Below are 12,688 nucleotides of genomic sequence, written 5' to 3' on the forward strand. Positions count from 1 at the left end.
CCAGTGACAGATATAAAAAGAGGAAACACCATGCTAGTAAGAACATTTTGTTGTATTTGTGGTTAACTTTTATTTGTTCATTCATTGGCAAGGACCTACTTCTATTTACAAAAGAGTGCTACCACAAGCATGCATGCTTGTGTGTGAGTTCATCCTGTAATGGCACTTTATTTATGTAGAACAGAGTTGGAAACATTTTCAAACCAAAGAGCCAAATTACATCAAAATTCAGAACAAATGGTCAACCAAGAACTAGTATAAGAATGCCCACTTGCATGACTGAAAATATACAACATAATGTTAATTAACATGATGATTAATAGCATAAATTAAACATTGTACCCAAAGACTTTATTTAATGGGACTTCTGCTACTGCTGGGGGTGCAATTTGTGAATGTGAGGGAGCAGGACTCAGGGTCAGGGTGCATGAGAGGCTCAGGAGTATGAGGGAGGTGCAAGAGGCAGGACAGAGCACTGAGGATGGGAATTAGAGTATGTGGGGGGTTGGCTGGGGCTGAATTATCTTCCCTGGCCAGGTCTGAGCTGCTGCACTCAGGCAACAATGCTGGGTGAGGAGCAGAGCCAGGATCGCTGCAGCCAGATGTAGGGGTGTAAGCAACTAGTTGACTATGGGTATGTCTACACTACCCCGCTAATTCGAACTAGCGGGGTAATGTAGGCATACCGCACTTGCAAATGAAGCCCGGGATTTGAATTTCCCGGGCTTCATTTGCATAAGTGGGGAGCCGCCATTTTTAAAACCCCACTGGTTCGAACCCCGTGCAGCGCGGCTACACGGGGCTCGAACTAGGTAGTTCGGACTAGGATTCCTATTCCGAACTACCGGTACACCTCGAACTAGCATGTCCACACTGAGTGGACCCTGAACCGAGGTTAAGGATGGCCAGAAGCAGTGCCGGCAGGGCATCAGAATAGGACTTAGAGCGTGGAGCTGCTGTCACAGGCTAGCCGAGGGCTGTGCTTAAAGGAACCCGACCCCCCACCCCGGACAGACAGTTCTCAGGGGTGCCCCACTTGCAAAGCAGTCCTGGCTTCGAGTGCCCTGAGTGCCCACACTCGGCACATCACAGCACTCGGACATCAGCTCGGCTGCACTTGCCGCAGGCTGCCATCCAGGGGGGGTGCAGGAGAGCTTCCACCCCGAGGAGCCCACAGAGCCACCCCAGTCCTCCCCATCGGGGGCTCGTACCCCATTCCTCCCTCATCTCCTTCCACTTTCCCCTCCCTAGCCCCCTTCCTGATGTACAAAATAAAGGACACGTGTGTTCAAAAATAGAAACTCTCTTTATTGAACAAAACTTGGGGAGACTGCGAAAAGGAGGTGGGAGAGGGGAAGAGAGAGGATGGGAGAGCAACTAAAATGATCAGAGGTTTGGAACAGGTCCCATATGAAGAGAGGATAAAGAGACTGGGACTTTTCAACTTAGAGAAGAGGAGACTGAGGGGGGATATGATAGAGGTCTATAAAAGCATGAATGGTGTGCAGAGGGTGCATAAAGAACAGTTCTTCATTAGTTCCTATAACAGAAGGACTAGAGGACACCAAAGGAAAGGAATGGGTAGCAGGCTTCAAACTAATAACAGAAAGTTCTTCTTCCCAAAGCAAATAGTCAACCTGTGGAACTCCTTGCTGCAGGAGGCTGTGAAGGCTAGAACTAGAACAGAGTTTAAAGAGAAGTGAGATAAAGTGATGGAGGTTGGGTCCATTGAGTGGCATTAGCCAGGGGGTAGAAATGGTGTCCCTGGCCTCTGTTTGTGGAAGGCTGGAGATGGATGGCACGAGACAAATGGCTTGGTTGTTGTCTTCGGTCCATCCCCTCCAGGGTCCCTAGTGTTGGCTGCTGTCAGCAGACAGGCTACTGGGCTAGATGGACCTTTGGTCTGACCCAGTACGGCCATTCTAAGCTCAGGGCTCAGGGTCGGGGGTCTCACTGGACAACCCTGATTTTCATGCAAACCTGCTCCTGGGTGGCCAGGCTGGCAGCTATCCTGCCCTAGACGGCCACTTTCCTGTGCCTAGTGCGGAGGTCGTGGATGAGGTCCACGATGTCCACACTAGACCAGGTGGGCGCCTGCCTCTTGCGGCCCCGGGCAGGCTCCCGGGAGCTGCCAGCCTGGTCCCGGGAAGAGGCGGAGGGCTGGGTGGCAGCGGGTGGCTGGCTCGAGCCGTGCCAGGTGCAGGGTCTGCTGGCTGGGTGCTGGCAGGCTTGCACCTGGCACGGGCACCGTAGCCAGCCCGTGCCCCTTTAAGGGCTCCGGGGCTGGGAGGGGGGCAGAAGAGTTTCCCTGGTGGTGCCCAGAATGGCCACCAGGGAAAGCTGGGGAGGGCTAGCCTCCCACTAGTTCGAATTAAGTGGCTACACAGCCCTTAATTAGAACTAGTTAATTCGAACTAGGCTTAGTCCTCGTAGAATGAGGTTTACCTAGTTTGAATTAAGCGCTTTGCTAGTTCGAATTAAGTTCGAACTAGTGGATCGCGTGTGTAGCGCCTATCAAAGTTAATTCGAACTAACATCTGTTAGTTCGAATTAACTTTGTAGACATACCCTTAGAGATTAACACTGCTACCCCTTTAAAACAAAGGTTTCAACATTGACTTTATTTATGGCAAGAGTGGGAAACCATTTTTGGATTTTGGGCCACTGACCCACAAAAAAATCAGTTGGGGACCACACAAGTGAGAAGCGCCGAAAAAAACACCAAACCCAACCCTCACTGATGTGGCCCCAACTGAAACACCGCACTCCCTCGTGCTCCAGCCCCATGTTGATGGGGAGGGGAGGGAGGACTGAGGTTCAAGGCCTCAGGCTGGATTAATTCTTCTGGGGTTCAAGGGTTAGTGGATTTTGTAGGGCCCCCTAGGCTCTGGGGCCAAAAACAAGAGGTTCAGTGTGCAGGGAAGGGCTGCCAGTGAGTAGGATAGAGATGGATAAACAGGATCGGGGCAGAAGGTGGGGTGCAGGAGTGTGTGAGAGCATGAGGTGTGGCGTGTTTGGCCAAGGGGAGAGGGCAGGAGCAAGGGAGGAGGCAGAATCTGGTCAGTAGAGAGGGTGCTGGCACAAGGGAAAATGCAGGAACAGGCTGGAGGTAGGTGTCTGGCCAGGGGGAAAGGAGCAGGAGCAGGCTGGGGGTACAGGATCTCAGCAAGGGAGGGGATGCAGGGTCTGGGCATGAGGGGGCACTTATTTCCATGCCGTGTGCCACTCCCAGGCACTGGAAGCTTTCTCTGCTGCTCCAGTGGGCACATCAGGGAAAGTCTCCAGGAAGTGTGTCCTTGCATTGCTGTTCCCCTGGCCAGGGAGGAGAACAAGGAAGAAGCCCCACACAGCTGCTTCTGGTTCCAGCTTCTTTCCTGTAAGTCAGATCTTGGGGCGGAGGCTCACACAGGAAGCTGGCACTGGTGCTCCAATCTTGCTGGGGGCTGTGAGGCTGGAGCACCAGTGTGGGCTCCCTACTGCAGGGGGACCAATGGGCTGAGCTCAAGCTGCACAAGAGCCATATCTGGCTCCCTAGTAAGTCATATTTGGCTTGTGAATCATAGGTTGCTGACCCCTGATTTAGAGAGACATAATATTATAGGGAGCAGAGTCCATTAATTCTACTGAGACTAGAGTCGCCACAATCTTATCAGCTGTGGAATGCCAACCAACAGTTTAATCAAATACAGAATTGCTATATTTTCAGGGTTTCTTCTTCTACAATTTTATTCTGATCAGGAGAGCAGCACCACAAAGGCTTAAAAAGTAGGTAGAGGAGAAATTTGGGAGAACTTGGTGATCTCTGTAGCAAAAGTTCTTTCTTACATTCTGCGCAGGTGATCAAGATCTAGAAAAAATGTCTATACTAATAAACAGACCCCTCCCAAATTCACAACCATATCATGAAATTTGGTCTTCCCTGCGAAATCTGGTCTTTTGTGTGCTTTTGCCCTTTTACTATACAGATTTCATGGGAGAGACCAGCATTTCTAAAATCAGGGGTCCTGCCTCAAAAGGGAGCTGCATGGTGGTTCAAAAGGTTATTTTAGGGGGGCTGTGGTACTGCTACCCTTACTTCTGTGTTGCTTTCAGATCTGAGCAGCTGGACAGTGGTGACGGTTGGCCAGGTGCCCAATTCTGAAGACAATGCCCTGTCAGCAGCAATGCAGAAGTAAGAGTGGGGATGCAAATACCCTACTGTGGCACACTTATTTCTCTGCTGCCACCTGCGGAGTTGCAATCACCACTGCCAACTGAGGACCCAGTTCTGCAGGCAGCAGTTTAGAAGTAGAAGTAGCTATACTATAACATGCCATGCAATCCTTACTTCTGTACTGCTGCTGGCAGCAGCTCTGCCTTTACAGCTGGGCTCCCAGCTAGTAGCCACGATTCTTCAACTGTCCAGACTGAAAGACAGCACCATTACAAGCCGCAATTCAGAAGTCGAGGCAGCAATATTGTGACTCCCCCTACAATAACCTTGTGATGTCTCCATGACACCTTTTGGAGTCAACACCCTACAACTCCAATGCTGTGAAATGCCAGATTAAATAGATGAAATAATTAAATTCACTATTTTTAAATAAGACTGTGAAGTGGACAAAAGTAGAACGTGAATTTGATAGGGCCCTACTGAAACTAGAGCAGTGGTTTTCAAACTTTTTTCTTGTGACCCAGTTGAAGAATATAGTTGATGCCTGTGACCCAACATAAGTTGACTAGAACATGGGCTCCGGATGAGAGTTTTGAGGTTTATGTGGGGGCTCCAGCTTTCAGGGTGTCAGGGCTGTGGCAAGAGGTGCTTACCTTGAGTGGCTCCCAGTCAGTGGTGCAGCAGGAGTGCTATGGCAAGCTTCCTGCCTCCCCTGGCACTGTAGAGCATGCTGTCCCCTAGAAGCAGCCAGCAGCAGGTTCCCAGCCAATGGGAATGCAGAGCTAGTGCCTGGGGCAGAGGAATTCCAGAGAGCCCTATGCATGCTCTCATCCCCCAACCTAGGAGCCGGGCCTATTGCTGGCTGCTTCTGGGGCACAGCGCAGTCTGTGGTGCCAGGATAAGTGGGTAGCCTGCCTTAGCACCCCCACGGGTCACCTGATCAACCTACAGAACAAGACCCAGTGCCTGACATTCCACAACCCAGTACTGGGTCACGACCTGTAGTTTGAAAAACCACAGAACTGGAGTCAGCAATTTTGATCCTTTGGGGAATTCTAAAGGCTGTTCTTTGCACAGTAGTAACTGACCTTGTGTTAAATATTAATTCTCATTGCACTCTTGTGAGGTAGGTAAGTTATTTCCCATAACATCTCTACAGCTGGTTTTTCATTACCTTTATATTGACAAGGAACATAAAGGGACTATTGAAACCTTTCTGATACTTTGAGAAGCATGAAACAAATGTCATATGAAAGCAACATTTGGGGCAAGAGGTACATTTTTCTGAAGATGTCAAACTGATCTCAAATTGATATTGGGATGCAACTCCCTACTTGTAAATACTTTTTAAAAATTATTTCTACCAAAGAGAGACTGTTTGAATTATCTGATGAAAGACTGATGAAACTATAGCCCCTACTCTTAAGCCCTATTTCCTTCTCTTCATTAAATCATCTGTAGGCCAGCACTTAAACATCAAAATCACCTGTCTTTCTACTCTGAAACAGAAATCAGACCACATCCCAAAATAGTTTAAAAACTCATAACACACACAGTAGCAAACTGGCAAAAGAATGCCATTGGCACACACAGAATGCCAGAATGTTTCTTTATACCATTTCCTGTATGACATAGGTTCTTTCCCTCTGTACCATCTGTTCACCCTTCTAAATTGTTCACATATTTTGCGACACAAATTTTGTGTTTCTATGGCTATGTCTACACTGCATTTGGTTGGGGTTTTTTTTGAAAAAGATACACAAGTTGTGAACCACAATTTATGTATCTTTTTCCGCTTGTTTTTTTGGAAGAGGCTTTTCTGACCTTTGGCCTATTTATATGGGGCCAAATGTGGGAAAAACCTCCTCTTTCGAAGAACCCTTATTCCTCATAAAATGAGGAGTACAGGGACGCTGAAAGAACATGCCCCTTTTTTGGAAACTGTTCCAAAAAAGTGGACACATTCCATGAATGCGGCAGAGTTTTTCTGGGATACCTCCAGTATCCTGGGAAAGCTATTCAGTGTAGACATAGCCTATAGCTGTAGCTACCTAGATACAGTCCTGTTTTCCCTATGACTAAAAGAGCTAATGCAACATGTGGATGTATAAACAGGGGAATCTCAAATAGGAGGAAAGAGATTGTTTTACCTCTGTATTTGGCACTGGTGTGACTAGTCCTGCTTTCAACAATTCAAGAAGGATGTTGATAAATTCGAACAAGTTCAGAGAAGAGCCACAATAATGATTAAAAGTTTGGAAAATATGCCTAAAAATGACAGACTTCCAGGCCCAGATCCACAGTGGACCGAGCACTGCATTGCCTAACTTGTAGGTGCCTACAAAATTACTGGAACAAAGAGCCACAAAGCCTGAGTTTGGCATCTTGACTCCCCATGCAGTGAAGGGATCAGAGAAATAGGTGCCTGAGAAAGCAATCCACAAAAGCCAGTACCCAAGGTGGGGATCTGCCTGAGCTACCCGATTAGATACCTACAAGAGAGGTTTGTCCCAAGCTCTGTCTCACAGACAGGCACCTCCTTGCTAATGATCCACAACCAGGAATCCCTCTTGGAGTCAGACAGGTGCCTAAATTGTTTCTTATGAGAATTAATTATGTACCTACCTCATTCCACACAAAATGGCCAGAATAGGAGTAAGTTATGGTGTCCACCTTATAACATTTAGCCCAGTGGTTAGAGCACTCAGTCTGGGAATGCCTGAGAGTGTGATTTTATACCTTCGCAGCTAGGGGACCCATCCAGAATTGGACCAGGGTCCAATCCCCGTGCTCTAATTATATTATATTTATCCAAAGTGGAACAGCTTTAACAGGAGAGAGAGACCCACATCAACATATCCCCTACTTCAATAGTTAGAGCATTCTCCTGTTAAAATTCTATCAGACAGAGGGCTGAATTGATCCTGAGTGTTTCACATCTCAGGTGAGTGTAAGAAACTGAGCTAAAAGAGCTGTGGTGCCTCCTCTGGACAGATTTTAAATAGGACTCAAATTGGTAGGCACATTCAAAGACCACAAACCAGATTGAGCCTTATGGGTCAGATAAATGCCAGAAGATCATGTGCAGCTTTTAGGTGGGACACAGGCATCTGGATTCTTTTAATGAGGCAGCAATACACATTAGGGAGCTAATTGACTAGCCAACTATCCGATAAGCAAAAGCTTATCAAATTGTCAACTAGTCCCTCAACTAGTTGTCCCGCCCCCCCTTGCTGCCTCTAAGAGGGGAAGCAGGAGTTTGTGCTGGAGGGAGCCAGCTTAAAAGCCAGTTTCTCCCAGCACTATCTCTGCTGGGGTGGGGCGGGGGGAGGCAGAGAGCTAGCTGGACCCGTGCGAGCTAGGAATCAGCTGATTCCCAGCTCATGCCCAGTTTCAGACACTTCATTTTAAAAGCAGAGGTGCACTCTTAATACACCTGGCAGACTCTTAATACATTTAAAAATCATAAACACAGTGGAGGGGGACCAGGCACAAGCTGGGAATCCAGCTGTTCCAGTTTGCGCCAGGTTCCTGTACTGCGCATCAGCCTTTTAAATGTATTAAGGGCTGGCATTTAAAAGGCAGAGCCACAGCAGGGTTAACTCCCAGAGCCAGGAGCTAACCCCTCTGTAGCTCCCCAGCATATTAACTAGTTGATGAAAATTTCATCAACTAGTCGATTAGCTGATTAAACTAAATTTAACATCCCTAAAGCACATTCCCCGAGGCAGAAATATAGGTGTCTAGGGTACTTTCACAGCAAAAACTCAAGTACCAAATGAATGTAGGTGTCTACCAGGGTAGGCAGCAGCAGCCAAGAGAAGGTTTTGTTAATTGCACAGTGGCGCTTAAAACTAGAACTTAGGCTCCTAAATACCTTTGTGGATATAGGAGTTCAATCTATTTGACTTAATAAAGAGAAGGCTGAGAGCTAACGTGATCATAGTTTATAAGTACCTGCGTGAAGGACAACAATTCTGTAACAAAAGGCTCCTCATTCTAGCAGACCAGGACTGATTAGACCCAGTTGCTGGAAACTGATTCTTAATTCAGACAAAATAAGGTGCACTTTTTTTTTTAAACCAGTGAGGATAATTAACAAAATACCAACAGTAGTGGTAGATTTTTCCTATCACTGGCATTTAAAAAATAATCTTGATTGGCTTTTTCTAGAAAATAATCCTGTAGTTCAAAAATTCAAGACAGTCCTATAGCTCTCCCACACTGAATTATAATCTACAAGTGAAATATCATCCAGGTTCATGGCTGAAAATTAAAATAGCACCCAGAACTACTACTTCACTCACAACTTAGTATAAACATATAAGAAATGCAAACAGACTTTTAAAATGACAGAGAAAAATGTACGAATTAATTGTGAGGAAGCTAAATCTCTCTATTTTAGCCAGAAAATATTTTATGAGGTAAAACTGATAGTGTCTCAATTTTGTGTTCCAGGGTTAGACAGTATATTGACCTTGGTCCTAACAGGATTTCTTATGGGGTTATCTATACCACATATAGGTACCCTTTTCCCCCTGAAAATAGTTGGGTGATATAATACAAATACCAAGAGCAACATCATTCAAGGGGTAGAGCTTGTCTATATTCAAGAATTTCTATCTCACTCTGCCTCATTTTAATAGAGCACTCACTTTTTAGAGATTATGCTTAACACAGCAGGCTCTTCACTGTGTTGGCTTCTACAGTTAGGAATTGATCTCCCTTGACTCCTGCTCCCAACCCTTTCCAAAAGTCCACCCCACCCTACTTTCAAGAAACCCCTTTCTTTTCTAAATGCATGTTTTATTCTGACCACTATCAGCCATTGTGTAAAACCTCTAAAACTCCAGTTATAAAACCAAGCCTTATTGTTTGTAATAGTTTTAGTTTTTGGTAGAGTTGTGCGGCATGGTATTTTTTCTACTTTTATTATCCTTACTGTGAATAAAGGTCTGAAAGGTTTAGCATGAGGCAGAGTGACTTAGAATTGCCAGCATACAAGGACAATAATCAAATACCAGTCACTACTAGTTGTTTCTTGTTTTATTTTTAAAAAGACAGAAATGGCATACATGTTCCAGCTAATTCTCAGCTTTCCCACTCTACCAAAAAAAGAGTGAAACATTTATATATATTTATTTTCTAAAACTATATTAATAAAAATTGAGGAAGAAAAGGGGAAGACAGAACAGGAGGGGATTTCCGACACTGGTAAACCTCTTTCTGTGAGGAAGAAGCCTTTTTCCAAAAGAGCTCTTTTGGAAAAAGGTGTGTGTGGATGTGGAAGAGGGAGTTCTTTCGAAAGAAGAGGAAAAAGCACAGGTGCACTGGTGGCCACTCCATCCATAGTAATCACAGCTTAAATGTGAGAGAGAGTCCATTCAGTGTGGACACTATCTTTCAAAAAAGCAGATCGCTTTTTCAATGCACTTGTGTGTGGACACTCTCTTTCAGAAGAAGTTTTTTTGGAAAATCTCTTTTGAAAAAAGGTTCTTCTGAAAGAAGCTTGCAGTCTAGACATAAACTTAGTAAATCATGTACATTCCTCAAAATGTTCAGATGGAAAAAATCAGGTTTTTTTATTACAACAACTACTAGCACACCATGTCAGAATATTATTGTGTTGACCTCTCTGATATTTGTACCATGTTATCTGGCTCATTTCTGTAGGGAGTGGGGGAAGGAAGAGAGAGAGACCGCTATTAGTGAAACCTTTATACAAACACATGCATAAACAAAGTCTTAAATTTCAGCAGCAAGAAAAGGGATACCAGGGAAAACAAAGGTAAATGAAAACATTAAAACAAGTAAAACATCACTGACTAATAAAGGATAGGCATCTTTTCACAATCACCATCTAGATCAGTGTTTCCCAAATGGTGTTCCGCGGAACTCTGGGGTTCTATGAAGTGAAAATAAGGGTTCCACAAAAAAATTCCATCAAAATAACATTTTATGATTTAAAATTTTTTTGTACACATTAAATGTGATTTTTGTTTTTAAATATGTGCAGTTAAACTAAATCTTGATCTCATGACCTTGTTTAGCATGTTTATTATTATCCTTACTTATTTGTAGTCTACTTTTTCAGTTCCATATATTAGACTATTGTTAGGGGTTCTGCAAAATTCTTTCTAGTTTAAAAGAGTTCCAAGGCCAAATAAAATGTGGAAACACTTGTCTAGACCATATGAAGTACAAAGTTGCATTGTCTTCTAAAAAGAAAACGTCTTAAATATTTGAGATAAACATCTGCATAAAACTTAAAACATTTTACAATGTATTGTATTTGCACTGTTAATTTATAAACATACACATTGACCAATCCTAAAACAGAATAAAAACTACACACTTTTTATAGTGATTACAAATTATTAGAGATGTCAAAATTCTTCATGTTTCCAAAAGATTCTACAATAATGAAGTTAGGGTTTTTTAATTTATCATCAAATTATAAGATACAATAATATCATGACACCTCACTCATGAATAAAATGCTGTTCCAGGGCAACATTGTCCATCAGTTCCATCTTATTTACTTCCATTTTTAGCTATTGTAAGCAACCAGTCTCTGAATGCTTTCTTTAAAAATTAAAAATTCACAATCCCTAAAATACACTCAAGTCCAATGTCACATAATAAGCAATATACAATTCTAAGCGATTGCTGAGGGTGTTTGCAGTGAGATTTAAAACTGCGTAGAGAACTTTTTTCATCTATACCCATGTTTCTCAACCAGTGGTATGAGTACCCTCAGGGATACTTGAGAGAAGTCTGGGGGGGTAAGTCAACACAACTGAAATTTGGAGAACTGAATTTTTGTTAAGTTTTACAGCGATTTTGTATTTTTGTACTTTTTACATGCAAAAATTTCGTTGCCCACCCAGCTACAATTAAGTTGCAATGGTAGAATGTGTTACAATGGTAGAAAAAATTGTGTATCTGAAAACTGTTGGTACTGGGGGGTACACTTTTTTTTTAAAGGGTACTTTATAAAAAAAGGTTGAGAAACACTGATCTATACTTAGTATCACAAGTTGTGAAGTGTTCTCAGAAACATGCTAATGTGTAAACTCTGCACTTGCTCACTTATGAAATGATCGTGAAAGTCTATCAGGTCATGCAAAAAATTATTTGTCTCACCCTTTCCAGAACTGATGAGACTTAGTTTTTTTATTTTACTTATTTGTTTACTCCCTTGTCCCCACACGCAACAGGAGCAGCACACCTTCAGTTAAATTACTAGTTAGTGCGGATTTATCTATCATTGCCGTATTTAGGCACATGGCATAGATTAGGACCTGTCACCCCTTAGCCCTCCTGGATAGGGTACAACCCTCACTGAGCCTTGGTCTTAAGGTGCCCAAGGCTGGAAAGAACGAAACCTCTGGGAAAGAGGAGCACAGTGTGGGCGTTCTCTCGGCAGAACTATTTCTTCCTTAAACAACAAATAGTCTGGTTGCACTTCCTAGACTAACAAAATATGTAGATGGTATCACGTACTTTCGTGGGCATAACCCACTTCAGATGATCGGAATCAACATTCCCGTCATCTGAAGAAGTGGGTTGTGCCCACGAAAGCGCGATACCATCTACATGTTTTGTTAGTCTAGGAAGTGCAACCAGACCATTGTTGTTTTAAGTTTTTCCTGTTACAAAAGTAACTCGGATACCCCTTTGAAACTTTATTTCTTCCTTGTTAGAGCAGCTCCCCCACCCGCCAGGGGGTGCACACTGCCCCTTCCCCACACCTTCGCCTCCCTGCCTCGCTGCTGCACAGTGTAGCGAGCGGCAGGTGGGAAAAGAGGCGCCCCCAGCCCTTACCTGCAGGCGCGGCTGGAGCCGAAGGGCGCTGCTCCTGCTGCTGTGGGAAGGCTGAGCCCTAGAGCCGCTATTGCGGCGCAAGCTTGCCTTGAAGCCTGGCCCTCCCGGGGGCCGGTCACCAATTAGATGGCCGCCCCTTTCTCTTCCTCCTCCCACTGCCCCGCCGGAGAGCAGCCAGCCCAGCCCCCGGTGAAGCTCCTGTACTTTCATTTTACGCGGCGGCCGCTAAGAAAAAGGAAGCTGCGAATTGCTGTGTGTTCCGCTCGCAGCACTGAGGCTCCTCGGCCACGTTTTCGGCTCTGTCCTGTGGACTCCCTCCCTAAACACCTGCCTTCTGAGCCGTGTGCGGGGAAACCTTACGGCCCGGGGGCCGGCCGGAGAGCAGGTTTCATGATTCCGGTGCCCTGCGCGCCTTCATCTTCCCAAAACACCATTTTCCTCCCCTTCTCCAGTCTGTCACCCGTAACACTCTCCGATTGCAGTGGCTAGACGTGCCCTTGTTTGCAGCGCTCCCCTGCTGGCACGCGGAGGAGGTCAGAAACGAGTCATTGTCCCAAATCAGGAAGTTTGCAAGTAAAAATCTGAACTTCCCCACATCTGAGGGTGTTTACATTCGGTGTAGTATCATGCCAGTATAATCAGGGGCGTATCTGTCACAACTTTCAGAGCTGGATCCACACTCTAACCTAAAGTCATTTTTTCGGATCT

General features: G+C 44.8%; 1 protein-coding gene across 1 annotated transcript in view; it reads right to left on the bottom strand.

Annotated features, from left to right (window-relative positions):
- The window catches only part of TEC (tec protein tyrosine kinase), a 102,754-nt gene extending 90,333 nt beyond the window's left edge, over positions 1-12,421 (bottom strand). Inside the window, exon 1 of the mRNA XM_006113450.5 lies at positions 11,981-12,421. Within this exon, the coding sequence (XP_006113512.2) occupies positions 11,981-12,190 (210 nt within the window). The 5' untranslated portion in view covers positions 12,191-12,421. The remainder of the gene's footprint in view (positions 1-11,980) is intronic.
- Between the last annotated feature and the right edge of the window lie 267 nt (positions 12,422-12,688).

The sequence above is a fragment of the Pelodiscus sinensis genome, chromosome 4, assembly GCF_052426305.1.
Source record: "Pelodiscus sinensis isolate ZL-2025 chromosome 4, ASM5242630v1, whole genome shotgun sequence".
Classification (NCBI taxonomy): domain Eukaryota; kingdom Metazoa; phylum Chordata; order Testudines; family Trionychidae; genus Pelodiscus; species Pelodiscus sinensis.